This window comes from Phalangium opilio, unplaced genomic scaffold (genome assembly GCF_054372755.1).
Source record: "Phalangium opilio isolate 3A_F unplaced genomic scaffold, DU_Popi_V2 ptg000017l_1, whole genome shotgun sequence".
NCBI classification, from domain to species: domain Eukaryota; kingdom Metazoa; phylum Arthropoda; class Arachnida; order Opiliones; family Phalangiidae; genus Phalangium; species Phalangium opilio.
This window is the reverse complement of record NW_028324151.1, coordinates 7203531-7219005: the sequence shown is the minus strand read 5'-3', so window position 1 is coordinate 7219005 and position 15475 is coordinate 7203531. Positions and strand designations below refer to the sequence as shown.

General features: G+C 41.7%; 1 protein-coding gene across 3 annotated transcripts in view; it reads left to right on the top strand.

Moving 5' to 3' along the window:
* Positions 1-15475, top strand: part of LOC149702846 (uncharacterized) — a 95743-nt gene that overhangs the window by 35055 nt on the left and 45213 nt on the right. For 2 of the 3 annotated variants that reach the window (XM_089866749.1, XM_089866750.1), the window contains exons 44-47: positions 48-9740; positions 9810-12907; positions 12968-13097; positions 15178-15225. In XM_089866749.1, the coding sequence (XP_089722875.1) occupies positions 48-9740; positions 9810-12907; positions 12968-13097; positions 15178-15225 (12969 nt within the window). The remainder of the gene's footprint in view (positions 1-47; positions 9741-9809; positions 12908-12967; positions 13098-15177; positions 15226-15475) is intronic. The other variant, XM_089866751.1, reaches the window with a different exon arrangement.

Sequence of the window (15475 nt, the reverse complement as noted above, 5' to 3'; positions counted from 1 at the left end):
AGGTTACCCATATCATACGTTTGTGTTACTTTTTCTTATTATGTCAGAAACTAAAGAGGAACATGCAGCAAAGAAAAAGAAACTCAAGCCCCGTGACGAAACTGTTTCTCCTTTCGAAACACCTCAACCAACCTCAGAAATGGCAGAACCATCGGTGACTCCTCGAGACCCTTACACTGTATCGGAGGTTGAGCCTTATGGTTCCGTTGATGAACTAGAGTCTACGTCGTTCCAGCGAGCCGATGTCCGTGTTTTTAATCAAAAAACTCTCAAAACTACTGAAACTACTTTGCAATCGTCTCAGACGCAACAGGTAACCCAAACTAGCCAATTTCAGAAGGTGTCAGGTCCAAAGCCGCAGCAACCAAAGAGTGTTCAACAACAAAAGCCATCGAAACCGCAGCATATTTCTTGGGTAGAACAGCCGGAGGTGATCCCTATAGAACCCATCCAGAGCCCCACTTCACCAACGTATGGAACCAGTATTGGTGTTTTCAGTCAGAGCACTACCGTGCAGCAGTTTCAACAAAAGGAGGCGTCAGTTCTTCGCATTACGAAGCAGCCCACACCTTTAACCGAGACTCCACAAGAAGTACCGTCTAAGCCTAAACGTATTATTAAAAAGAAACCGTCTCTAGAAAAGACCCCCGATGTACCCAAACCCGTTAAGCCTACTCAAACGCCCGTAACTCCCACTACAGAGGAAGTTAAACCGGAAGATGTAAGCCCATTCAGCCCAGATAATGTACAGGATGCTAGGCAGACTATTATAGACTCTTTGCCGCAAGCGACACCCAAAATGCCGAAACCTATACTTAAACAAGGTAAGCCTAGTATGTTCGATACGAAAGAAACGCGACCAGAGGACTTTTCAACGATGTTAATGTCGGTAACACCCACGAGCACCACTCAATTACCCCAGCCCCTCGATGTAGTAACGGAACAAACTACCGTTACCGGATTCAGGGAGGTAACCCAACAACAGGTAACTACCGTCGCTAGTAAAGTTAGGAAATCTACTTTGGAAGAAAGCGAAGTTGTGCAAGACGAATCAGTTCGCAGAGTGGTTAGGAGAACACCCAAACAACCAGAGCAACCTGAAACGTTGAGTATTGATTTCTCATTAGAACATCCAGACCAACCGCGCGATATTACGACAGAATCGAGGGCCATTCCACAACCTTTAACCGAAACTCAGGAGTTTTTGATTCAAGTGAAGCCTAAAGAACAACCACAACCACAGAAACCATTCCCAGTAACATTAAAGCCTGTCGAGCGGCAGCCTTACAAACCTGATGAGGTGTCGCCCTTGGAGTATACTTTGAAACCGTGGGAAAAACCAACTAAGCCAGTACCCACTTCGGAGCAACCGGAGCCTACTTTGCCTACAACGGTTGACTATTCGACGGACATTTCTGTCCTTAGCACCACGCGTAGAACTGTAGTGGAAGAAACGACTGACGAAAAGGATAGAGCCAGGAGAACTATCATTGAAACACTTCGTCCTCTGACACCCGATAATCTGGACATAGATTTTACCATTGAAAGACCAGAACATCCGCGAGATATTACCACTGAGAGTCGGGCTATTCCACAGCCAACTCAGGAAACACAGCAAATGCATATTCCAGTAAGACCTAAACCTCAAAAACCAGAGGACACCAGACCATTCCCTGTCACTTTAAAGCCGGTTGAACGACAACCTTACAAACCTGATGAGGTGTCGCCCTTGGAGTATACTTTGAAACCGTGGGAAAAACCAACTAAGCCAGTACCCACTTCGGAGCAACCCGAATCTACTTTGCCTACAACGGTTGACTATTCAACGGACGTTTCTGTCCTTAGCACCATGCGTAGAACCGTAGTGGATGAAACTACTGATGAAAAAGATAGAGCCAGGAGAAATATCATTGAAACACTTCGTCCTCTGACACCCGATAATCTGGACATAGATTTTACCATTGAAAGACCAGAACATCCGCGAGATATTACCACTGACAGTCGGGCTATTCCACAGCCAACTCAGGAAACACAGCAAATGCATATTCCAGTAAGACCTAAACCTCAAAAACCAGAGGATACAAGGCCATTCCCCGTAACACTAAAGCCCGTTGAACGGCAACCTTACAAACCTGATGAGGTGTCGCCTTTGGAGTATACTTTGAAACCGTGGGAAAAACCAACTAGGCCAGTACCAACTCAGGAACAACCGGAACCCTCTTTACCCACATTTGTTGACTATTCGACGGACATTTCTGTTCATAGCACCATGCGTCGAACTGTAGTGGAAGAATCGACTGATGAAAAAGATAGAGCCAGGCGAACTATCATTGAAACACTACGTCCTCTGACACCCGATAATCTGGACATAGATTTTACTCTTGAAAGACCTGAACATCCGCGAGATATTACTACTGAGAGTCGGGCTATTCCACAGCCAACTCAAGAAACACAGAAAATGCATATTCCAGTGAGACCTAAACCTCAAAAACCAGAGGACACTAGACAATTCCCGGTAAGCTTAAAGCCTGTTGAACGGCAACCTTACAAACCTGATGAGGTTTCTCCTTTGGAATATACTTTGAAACCGTGGGAAAAACCAACTAAACCAGTACCGACCTCGGAGCAACCCGAAGCTACTTTACCCACAACTGTTGACTATTCGACGGACGTTTCAGTTCATAGCACCATTCGTAGAACAGTTGAGGAGACAACCGATGAAAAGGATAGGGCCAGGAGAACTATCATTGAGACACTTCGACCTTTAACCCCCGACTCCTTGGATATTGACTTTACTCTCGAACATCCTGACTACCCGCGTGATATAACAACCGAAAGTCGAGTGATTCGACAACCAATGGAAGAGACGCAACAAATTAAAGTTCCAGTTAAACCTAAACCACAGAAACCTGAGGATACAAGACCGTTCCCCGTAACTTTGAAGCCGACTGAACGCAAACCGTTTCAACCCGAAGAAGTTTCAGCTCTTAAGTACACTCTGAAGCCGTTTGAAAAATCAACAAAACCTATAGTGGAGCATTCTCAACAGCCCCAGCAACCAGAATTAACTCAACAAACTACTGTTGATTACAGGACTGATGTCTCAATGTTCTCAAGTACTCGTCGAACGGTACAAGAGGTTTCAGACGATAAAGAGAAAGCAAGACAAAATATTATAGAAACTCTACGACCAATGACACCTGAGTCTTTATCCATTGATTTTACATTAGAACATCCCGAATACCCGCGCGATATCACAACTGAAAGTAAGGCGATTCCGCAACCAACGCGTGAAACCCAACAGATGAAAGTCACGATGAAACCTAAACCTCAAAAACCAGAGGACACAAGACCTTTCCCGGTAACCTTGAAACCAGTTGAACGTCAACCCTACAAGCCGGACGAAGTCTCACCTATGGAAATAACATTGAAACCTGTAGAGAAACTTCAACGGCCTGTACCAGAACATAGAGAACCCGAGCAACTCTCACCAATCACGCGTGAATTCCAGCTTGATCAAGTTTCGATCCAAACTACAGTTAGAAAAACAACTGATGAAACAACCGAAAAAGAACAGGCTAGAAAGACAATTATTGAGACTTTGCGTCCGATGACGCCTGAAACACTGTCGCTTGATTTTACATTGGAACAACCTGAATATCCTCGCCAGATAACTACCGACAGTCGTGCGATACCTCAACCGACCCAAGAAACACAGCAAATGCACATACCGGTTCGACCCAAACCTCTTAAACCAGAAGAAGAAAAGCCACACCAGGTCGAGTTGAAACCTTCTCAAATCAAACCGTTTCAACCTGAATCTACCTCTCCCTTCCCGGTTGTTCTTAAGCCGGTAGAAAGACCATTACGAACATCAGTCGAAGAGTTTACTTCAACGGAACAAACTAGCTTCATGAAATTTAGTCGTCAAACACAAGAAAGTACCATGACCATACAGGGTACCAGGACTACTCAGAGAGCGGAAATAAGCACAATTGAAGATGAAAAAACGGAAGCCAGACATAAAATAAGCGAGGTTCTTCAACCACATATCGAAGAACCGGAAGAATTGGCTCCAACTCTCAAGCCGGCAAAACCTTGGCAAAAACCACCAGAAGAAAAACCTTTCCAGGTTACCTTAAAACCAGTCGAGCGTACGCCATATCAGCCTGATAAGATCTCACCATTTGAATTTGACTTGAAACCAGTTGAGCAACCGAGAAAAACTATACCGGAACAGCCGGAACCCACTACAACAACAGAATCTACGCGAACTTATGAAATTACCGTTAAAACCACAAGCAAGGCAAGACCTAAACCCGAAGAACAATTTCCGGAAAGTGAACAACCGGAAGAGGTTAAGGAAGGTGCTAGGCGTACAATAATTAGAAGACTGCCCAAGAAACCCGAGGAAGAAACCTTGCAGATCGATTTCTCTTTAGTTAAACCTGATGAGCCAGACCGACCAATTACCACCAGCAGTACTGCAATTCCTCAACCGACGGATGAAAGTACAACCTTGTTCATGAGAAAAGAGCCATTCTCTAAACCCATTATTGAAGAAATTACCGAAGAAGAAGCTAAAAACGTAGCCAGAAAGAAAATTAGTACAACACTGGCTCCTCTTGTGGAATTTGGACGTGTTTCACCAATGCCTGAAGAGCCAGGCACCTTCGAACAACCAACTTCCGTTTCTTTTACGCAAACAAAACAAGTATCGAAGTCGTTCGTTAGCGTCACTCAAACAAAGCCTGAGGAACGGCCTCAACAACCTACAACCTTCCAGCAAGAATTTACCCAACACACGTCTCATACGGCATTCATGCAACAACAAACTACCATCATAAGCCGAGCTAGACAGACTCCGGAAACGGGCCCCATTATTACGGAAATTACCGAGGAAGAGCCCGAAAAACCAAAGAGAGTGATAACTCGAAAACCAAAGCCACAGGAGACTATGAAAATAGATTTTACTCTCGAAAAGGGCGATGAAACTAGACAGATTACTGTGGACAGTACAGCCATTCCCCAAGACTTTACTGAGACGCAACAAATCATAGTCTCTAAAGAACACAAACCTTTGGAGAAGGAAGAGGCTAAACAGATTATTGTTGAGGCTATCGGGCCTATTGTGTCTGAAGAAATGCCACAATTCTCAACAGCATCTCTACCCATGCAACAAATTCGACCTGTTAGAACTTCGGTTGTCGAGGAACGTACTAGTGAAAGTTTTACGGAAATGCATACGCATGAAGAAAGAAAAATTTCCGTCGTTACCAAATCTAAAGTACATCCCATACCGGCACAAGAAGTTGAGCAAGTGGAAGAAGTTGTTCAGGAAACGAAAATTATCAAAAAGAAACCGGAAAAACCAATTTCACCTCAATTGTCCTTTGACTTTGAGATTGTCACGCCTGAAGAAATTCGTGAAATTACCGTAGACAGTAAAGCTGTACCGCAACCAGTACCCGAACAACAAAAGTTGGAAGTTAAAACTAAACCTAAAAAGGTTCCAGAAGACAAACCTAAACCTGAAGAAAAAACCAAGATTGAGTTTAGTTTGAAAAAGGTGGAGAGACCGTTGGGTGTACCTGAAAGGAAGGACGAACCCGTGCCCGAGGAAATACCGAGCTTCGTTCAAGAGGTTAATGAAAGAAAGATTTCTATCATTAGTAAAACGAAACCTAAGCCTAAGACAGAAGTAACGGAGGAAACGGAAATAATTGAGGAAGTTGAGGACACCAGAAGAATCATACGAAGACCTAAGAAACCGGAGGAGGAGAAAATTATTTTAGATTTTTCATTGGTCAAACCGGACGAAGACCGGGAAGTTACCGTTGAGAGTACAGCCATACCACAACCAACACCAGAGACGCAAAAACTTGAAGTTAAAATTAAGCCGAAAGAGAAGCCTACTGTTGAAGAAAAGAGCAAGTTCGAGGTCAAGCTTAAGAAGGTGGAACGGCCTTTGAAAATGCCGGTTCCCGAAGAAGTGCCAGCTGAAGAAAAACCGGAGTTTGTACAAAGGATCGAGGAACGCAAGATCTCCTTAACTAGCAAAGTTAAACCCAAACCAAAACCCGAAGAGGTTACCCAAGAAATTGAAGAAGAAACTATTGAAGAGGAAGTTACGAAAAGACGTATTATCAGGAAACCTAAACCAAAAGAAGAAGAAAAGGTTGAGGTTGATTTTGAAATTATTAAACCTGATGATAAAATCGATATCACGGTCGAAAGTAAGGCCATTCCTCAAGATGTTCCTGAAAGTCAGAAACTGGAGGTTTTAGTTAAACCCAAAGTTGTTGAAGAAAAGCCAAAACCGGAAGTACCATCCAAATTTGAAGTACAATTGAAGAAGGTCGAACGACCATTTAAACCGGAAGCTCCAAAGGAAGTGGTTGATGAAACTCCCAAATTTGTTCAGGAAGTTCAGGAACGAAAGATATCCTTTACCACTAAGATCAAAGAAAAACCAGAAGAAAAACCTAAAGATGTCACAACAGAAGAAATTATCGAGGAAGAAATTACTACAAAGAAAATTCGTAAACAAAAACCAAAAACAGAAGAGGAAAAGATTGAAGTTGATTTCGAAATTCTTAAGCCGACAGAAGAACGAGACATTACTGTCGAGAGTACCGCTGTACCGCAACCAGTACCGGAAACGCAACAATTGAAGGTAACGTGGAAACCTAAGCCGAAACCGGAAGAAATGCAAACATCAGTTTTCCCCGTTACCTTGAAGAAGGTTGAGCGACCCTTCCAGAAACCGCAAGAAGAAAAAGAAGTGGTTGAGTTGAAACCATTTGATAAGCCCAAGCCGGTTGAAGAACCCAGGGAAGTATCTGTTACTTCAAAGGGAAAGCCGAAAAAGGAAACCAAAGAAGAAATTACGGAGGAAGTGGTTGAGGTAACTAAGAAGAAGCGAATTATCAGGAAACAAAAACCAGAAAAACCCGAGGAAATTGAGAAGCCTTTAGAAGATAAAGAGGAAATACCTATCACTGTTGAAAGTAAGGCTGTGCCATTGCCCTTACAGGAAACACAAACGTTAGAAGTAAAACCAGATGTAAAACCGAAACCAATTGAAGAGAAACCAAAAGAAGAACCAAAACCGGTTGAGGAGAAACCGAAAGAAGAACCAAAAATGGTTGAGGAGAAACCAAAACCAAAGCCCAAACCGGTTGAGGAAAAACCGAAACCAGATGAAAAATCTCCATTCTCTATTACTTTGAAGAAAGTTGAGCGTCCGTTAGCGCCGGTGGAGAAACCAGTAGAAGAGACTGAAACCACCACTGCTATTCAAGAATTTAAGGAAAGAAAAATATCAATTAGCACTAAAGCTAAACCCCAACCTAAACCAGAAACGCGTGAAGAGACGGAAGAAACAGTTGAAGAAACAACCACTAAAAAAATAATAAGAAGACCAAAGAAACCCCAAGAAGAAAAGGTCGAAATTGACTTCTCGGTTGTTAAAAAAGAAGTGATCGAGGAAAGGGGCATTACTGTTGAGAGTAAAGCTATTCCTCAACCAGTGCCCGAAACGCAAACACTGGAAGTTAGTTGGAAACCAAAGCCAAAGGAAGAGAAACCCGAAAAATCTCTATTTGATATACAGCTTAAAAAGGTTGAAAGGCCATTCAAGGTCGAGAAGCCTATTGAAACTGTCGAAGATGTTAAACCTACTAAAGAACCAGAAGAGCGAAAGATTTCGATCATTACTAAGAAGAAGCCGGAGGAGGTGAAACGGGTTGAAGAAGTTGAAGAAACCACAGAGGTCACTAAAGTTATTCGCAAGAAAATCGATAAGAAAGAGGAGATTCAAGTGGAAATGGAATTAACTAAACCAATTGAGGAGCACACTATTACTGTTGAAAGCAAAGCCATACCCCAACCAGTACCCGAAACGCAAGAACTTAAGGTTACGGTTAAGCCAAAAACTCAAGAAAAACAAACAAAAAAGATTATTAGAAAGAAACCCAAAATTACTGAAGAGGTTGAAGAATACGAAGAAATTCTCGAGTCTTTCCCTCAAACGGTACCACAAATTCAGAAAATGGCTGTTCAAGTCGTACACAAACCCAGGGTTAGGGAAGTTGCCGAAATACCCTTGTTTGCAACCGTGGTACTTAAGCCCATTCCGAGACCCGAACGTAAATCAGAAGATAGAACTACCATCGATATTAGCCTCAAACCAGTGGATTTCCCAGAGAAAGAGATAAAGAAACCAGAGGAAGAGGAATTAGACAGGTTGAAATTGACCCAAGTTCCGGAACAGAAGCTCAGTATTATAAGCAAGGGTAGACCTAGGCCAAAAGAAACCGAGGAGGTAACTGAAGAGGAAGAAATCACAACTACTCGTAAAATCCGTCGTAAGCCTAAACCTAAACAGGAGGAACAGATCGATATTACGGTTGAGTCCACTGAAAAGAGGACGATTGAACTTGAGAGCAAAGAGGTTCCCAAACCAAAGGTTGAAACGCAAAAACTGGTCATAACTAAACCAGAGAAGGATGAAACTAAGGAAACAACTTCAAAGATCACTTTGAAAAAGAAAAAGATTTTGGGGAAACCGAAAGAACCGGAAAAGGAAGAGGTTAAACTCAAACCAGTTAAAATGACGTCTCGCAAGAAAGAGACTTCTGGTATGGAAATTACGCCCGAAGACCGTGTCAACATTGATATCGAAACGGTTGAGGAAGAAAGCCATATGTCAATGCAGAAGTTCTTGATCCCCGGCAAAGAGAAAGAAAGTGTTGATTTGAAACCAGAGGAAACGGTTGAGGAATTAGCCCCCTTCACCACTAAACCAGTCAAAGCTAAAAAAGATATTACTCGAAGGGAACATATTGATGTGTCCATTATCAGGCCCGAGGAATCGGCAAAGGAGTTTGCTCCAGGTGAGACTCCTGGACAAGTCAAAGCTAAGCCTCAAATATCCTCCAAGGAGTCCATCGTGGTATCAGAAATTACTTCCGAAGAGAAACCCGGAGAGTTCGCTCCCGGTAGATTACCTGGCGAAGTTACGGCTGAGAGGAAATTAACTTCTACCGAGTCATTATCGATTTCTACGGTCATATCAGAGAACCGAACCGAAGACCTTCAACCTTTAGTGCGCCCTTCAGCTAAATCAATACAATCGCGAACTACAATTACCCAAGAATCTATCAATGTATCTCAGGTCACTTCCGAGATGAAAGCGACAGAGTTTAAAGCTGGTGAAGTGCCTGGTACTGTTCAAGCTAAGCTGGGTTACTTGCCGAAAGAATCGTTCACCGTGCAAGAAGTGTTGACCCAAGGTGAAACTAGAGAACTTGGTGACTTAATTAAACCGAAAGAAAAACGCGCTGGGGTGGACTTGACATCCCAAGAATCCATTAGTGTATCTGAAATTACTAGTGAAGTGAAACCGGGTGAATTCGCACCGGGCGAATTGCCGTTCCAAGACACAGCGCGCATGAGCATTACTCAAAAAGAGTCTATCGCGGTATCAGAAACTAGAACGGAAATGGTGCCGCAAGAGTTTAAGGCTGGGGAGTTACCGGGTCAGATTAGTGCTAAGTTTGGGTACACTACGCGAGAGACGGTTTCGGTAGAGGAGGTTACTGCTCACGAAAAAACAAAAACATTGGAGAAGTTAACGAAACCGGAAACCAAAAAGGCTCTGGTGGATATAACACCGCAACAATCTATTAGCATCTCAGAAGTTACCGGAGAAGATCTACCGGGAGAGTTTGCTAGAGGTATGAATACACTATTAGAGGTTAACAGGGTAAGAATTTGGAAAAATCACATTTTTCGTTTACTATTAGGTGAGATTCCGTTCCAAGGCAAAGCAGCGATCACCGTCACATCCAGGGAAACTATCGCCGTGTCTGAAACTACAACAGAGCAAACTGCGGCTGAATTCAGAGCAGGAGAGCTTCCCGGAAGCACTAAAGCTAAGATGGGTTACCTACCACGCGAGTCATTCACAGTTGAGGAAGTAACAACGGAAGAAACACCAAAAGATCTGGTAAAGAAACCAAAACCCGAACAGAAGACTGCGCAAATGGATTTCACCACTCAACAGTCTCTCAGCATCTCCGAAGTTATGGGAGAAGACAAGCCTGGAGAGTTTAAAGCAGGAGAGATACCCTTCCAAGGTCAAGCGCAACTGAAACTTACATCTCAAGAATCCATCTCAGTTTCTCAAACAACTACAGAAATGAGTGCCACTGACTTCAAACCCAGTGACAAACCGGATACTATAACCGCCCGTTTAGGTATCACTCCCAGGGAAACCATCACTGTTCAAGAAGTAACCGCGGAAGAGAAATTCAAGGAATTTCTTGCCAAACCAAAACCAGAATCGAAGCAAGCGGATGTCGACTTTACAACTCAAAAGTACATCAATGTATCGGAAATTACCAGCGTTGATAAGCATGGAGAATTTGCAGCTGGTGAAGTTCCGTTCCAGGGTCAAGCCGATATCAGTATTACGTCCAGACAAACTATATCAGTTCAGGAGATAACAACTGAAATGAGTGCTTCAGAATTCAAAGCGGGTGAGCTTCCTAACCAAACCAAAGCCAAATTCGGTTTTACTCCACAAGAAGGCTTCACCATCGAGGAAGTTACGACTGAAGAGAAAACTAAGGACTTTCAAGCTAAGCCTAAGCCTGAAACTAAGAAGGCCGGGGTTGATTTGACAGCTCAACAATCGTTGACCATTTCCGAAGTTACTACCGAGGACATCCCTGGAGAATTTGCCAAAGGTGAAATTCCATTCCAAGGGCAAGCGGCGATTAGTTTACAATCAAGTGAACCTGTATCCGTGTCTCAAACGATGCCGGAAGAAGGCGCGACAGAACTTCCCACCCCAGACAAACCGAAAACCAAGAAAGTCAAATTCGGTTATCTACCTAGAGAGACTTTCTCTATTGAAGAAATTACCACTGAAGAGAAAACAAAGGAACTTGTCAAAGAGGTGAAACCAGAAGAGAAACGCGTCCAAGTAGAACTTATGCCGCAACAATCGATCGGTGTTTCCGAAATATGTGGGGAAGATAAGCCTGGCGAATTTAAAGCTGGAGAGATCCCATTCAAAGCTCAAGCCGTTACGGAAATTACTTCTGTCGAAACCATTGCTGTATCAGAGGTAACTTCAAGTCAAAAAGAAAGCGAGTTGCTTCCATCTGAAAAACCCACTGAAGTTAAAGCCGAATACGGTTATCTCCCTCAACAAACCTTCTCCATCGAAGAGGTCACACCTGAAGAAAAGATCAAAGAGATGGAAGATATCAAAAAACCCAAGGAAAAGAAAGCTGGTGTTGGTTTGAATCTTCACGAGCATATTGATGTTGAGGAAGTTATAGAAGGAGACGTTCCAACTGGATTCGAACCTCACAAGCCCACGGGACACACTACTGCGAAGGTTAAGATGACTTCCATTGAACACATCGCCGTTTCGGAAATCAATACCATCACCAAGGAAACGGAATTGGTTCTGGAGGAAGCTCCAAAACCATTCGAAGCCAAGGTTGGCTACACCCCTCAAGAAGGATTGTCCATTGTCGAAGTCACCTCCCAAGAGAAAAGCGACGATTTGCCTGAACAGGAAAAACCGAAAACCCGTAAAGCTGGCATGGAGTTTACTTGGCAAGATTATATCAACGTTGAAGAGGTTAAGACTCACCTTAAACCCGAGGAGCTAGTTCCAGCGGACAAACCATTGGAAAGCATCGCTAATATTGGTATAGGTACAACTGAATCCTACATCGTTTCCGAGATATCCACCGAAATCAAACCCGACGATTTCACTTCGGAGAAGACGCCATCTAAACTTGCGCGGGTTGATTATACGCCACAAGAAACTGTCAACGTAGAAGAGACGGTAACCCACGACAACTTAAAAGACTTTGAGCAAAAGAAGAAACCAGAGGGTCAGTTGGCTGAACTAAGTTTCACGCCTCAAGAGTCAATTGCAATAGTTGAAACGATGGGCGAGCACAAACCAACCGAGTTAGAAACCGTAAAGACTACTGAGAGTCAAGCTACTTTGAGTTTCACTTCCAAGGAAACAGTTTCAGTTTCTGAAATAACAACGGCCTTGAAGGAGGCTGAATTTGAAGCCGGCGTAACGCCTAGCTCTAAAAAAGCCAAAGTCGGTTACTTACCACAAGAGTCTTTCACTATTGAAGAAACGGTTACGCAAGAACTACCCAAAGATTTAGCCGAAGAGGTAAAACCGAAAACTCACTTGGCCAATATGGAATTGACGCAGTTAGAATCCGTTTCCATATCGGAAGTAACTGGGGAAGTGAAACCCGAAGAATTCGCCAAGGGCGTGTCGCCATTGAAAGAAATAGCTAAACTCTCTTTAACATCCACCCAATCGGTTTCCATATCAGAAGTAACATCAGAAACCAAACCGGAAGAACTACTCGCCCAAGTTGCACCCAAAGAAAGAAAAGTGGACGTGTCTGTGACGCCTCAAGAATCGGTGGCTGTGTCGGAAGTGACGGCGGAAACGGCGCCTTCAGAGTTAAAGGAGGGAGCCCAACCAATAGGAATTACCGCCAAGTTTGAAATCATGACAAAAGAACACGTAGCAGTGTCTGATGTCATCGCTCACGATACACCTGGCGAATTCGTACCTACTCAAACGCCAGATACTTCGAAAGCAGATCTAAAACTCACGTCTCGAAAGATGATTAGCGTATCCGAAATTGTTCCCGAAGAACAACCGGAAACGTTTAGGGGTGACGAAGTTCCTGGCTCTCGTAAAGCGACCGTTTCGGTTAGATCTGACACAGCCATGGAGGTTTCAGAAATTATCACAGACGATGGTCTAAAGGAGTTGAAACCAGGCCAAGTACCTGGAGAGCAAGTGGCAGCCGTAAGCGTGTCAGAGACACTCTCCGTTCAGGTAAGGACATATTTTGACTCTTGGATTTGACCATTTTACCATACTTAATTTTTTTTCTAGGTATCACAAGTGGCACCCGAGCACGGACTGGGTGACATGAAAGAAACGAAACCTCTGGAATCTAAAGCGAAAGAAATTCCAGATATTGAACTGCCAAGGGCACACAAAACGGAGGTGGCCGAGGTCTTAGGTGAGTCTACGAGAAAAACTTACCACCCCAAAATTATAAAATATTTCCAGGCTATGATTCAGTCTAATTCAAAAGAACAATCTAAAACATCTTTAGAATGTTAAATCGAAACTATAAACTCGATCCCCCCACTTCACTTCATTTAAAAACTTCTAAAAGCTGTCACTTCTTTTACGTTCTAAGATCTAAACATTTTTGCTGAACTATTTTTAAATACATTTAACTTTTTAAGCATTTTTACATTAAAAATTTAGACACGGTTCCTGTTGAGGAAGGTAAGATATTCGTAGAAAAACAAAAATAAGACTAAAAATAACAATTATATTACTTCAAAATATTTCATTTGCATAAATTTATAACTTAATATTTACAACAACATCAAAAAATTGTTATAAAATTATGCAAAATTACTAATTCTAATAACGGGATTGCATCGTGGTATCGCGTATAAAAATCTACAACTACTAAAAACTCGAACTGCTTTTTAAACGCTTAAAAAATTAGCAATTAATATACTAAAAATAATATTGATTTATAGAAAGGTGTCTCAAATTCAATGGTGTTTTCTTTGGGCCTTAATGCGTCATAAACGTCAAGGGACCATGGTTTTACACAACAAATATTCGTATTGAACAAGCATGGGATAGGGCTATTTAAAATTTAACAGTGCGGATAATCAAAAATATTGTAGAAATAAGACTTTACTTACAATAATAGGGACTTCCCAATTTGGGCATAGCTCCGCCCCCTGCCGCCATTTCTGCCCTCTTCCGACCCCCTCTTGGTATCTTTTTAAGCTAGAGTGAGGTTCCATGACGTAGTACAGACGAGTCCCTACTAAGGTTTTAGTAGAGTATCTGTAGACCAAGTAGTATCATAGGCCAAACATTACGTCAAAGTACCTAATTTTTGGCCTATTGACGCTACTCGGTCTATAGATACTCTAGTTTTTAGGACCTGTATCTCCAATTGTGGGTGGTATTCATTCTGATTCATAGGACACAACACTAAATTTGAGACACACATTTCTGTAACACCCAGTTTATACAATTTTACGAGTAAACTACTGCTAATTATAAAATAAGTTTCTTTTTTTGAAAAAGGAATTTTGGATAATTTACAAGCTATGTGGAAAAATAATCTACAAAAACTAAACAATAACTTACTATTAATTAACAAACTTCTGTAAAGACTTGGCGATAATTTTAAATACTTTAAAGGGGCACGTGAATGCTCTATCAAAATATAATTTATTATGAGCTACATACTAAGAAACTCCCATTGAATCCTTTGTGCGCCGAGGTAGGTGCGCGTGAGAGTGATATCAAGCTGAGCCGTTATAGTTACCATCCCTCTTCATATGTTCTCTGCTCTTTTATGCGCATTTGATAACCAGATGCTCTGATAACAAGATGCTCTGATTATTCATACAGTTTAAACTCAAATTTTCCTTTAAAATGGGAGAAATTCTCGTTTCTCAGTATGATGCTCATATTAAACATACTTTATAACGATTTAGCAACGCTTTAAAAAATGCATTTTTAACTTAGATTTAGGAAAGAATTTACCCTCTTTACAATTCAAAAAATACTTAGTAAAACTAATTAACTAATGCTTTGCATTTTTCATCGCTTCTTGCAAACTTTTCAGTTGCTCCGGACGTAACATCTGACGAAGAAGTTTTCATTGAAGCTAAAGAATTTCTAACAACGAAGAAAAAAGGTTTGCAATTAACATTTAACAAAAGAAGTATTAACTTTGAAATACATTCCATCATTTGAAAGTCCATACGCGAGCTTATTTATCTTTGGCTTAAAAATCGAGCTTGCATATGGAATTTTACACGATAATTCATGTCATATGAATCAATCAAACGTTATTATTTTTTTATAAATTTTTTCTAACACGCATGTGTGTGTCTAGTCACTTAATACATTCCTTGGAACTATGGAACAATTCTGAAATGGTAAGTTTAAATCGAGGAATCTGAACAGTACGGATTTAAACATTAAATAGTTCGGCAAAAACGTTTATTCTATTATTATGAAATATGATTTTAATTATAATATACTTTTCTCAGAAGCCCCTAAAGAGACGAAACCAATATTGGTCATTCAGGACGATACAGGTTTGAACCTTTTTCGTAAACAAACAATGTATTTGCTTCCGCTTTTTGCAGAAAAACAGCTTTACACTGTATCAAAGCTTAAAATTCGCGAAATAGCGCTCTGCTTTAGCCCAATTCCTTCTCTAATGAATAATGACGTAATGACGTCACTTTTAAACTGTGCCAACGTGACAATATTGTGACGTCATAACGAACATGGTGAAGTGCTTTTTTAACGTCGCAATTTGGATCAAAAAATAATTTCTAACAC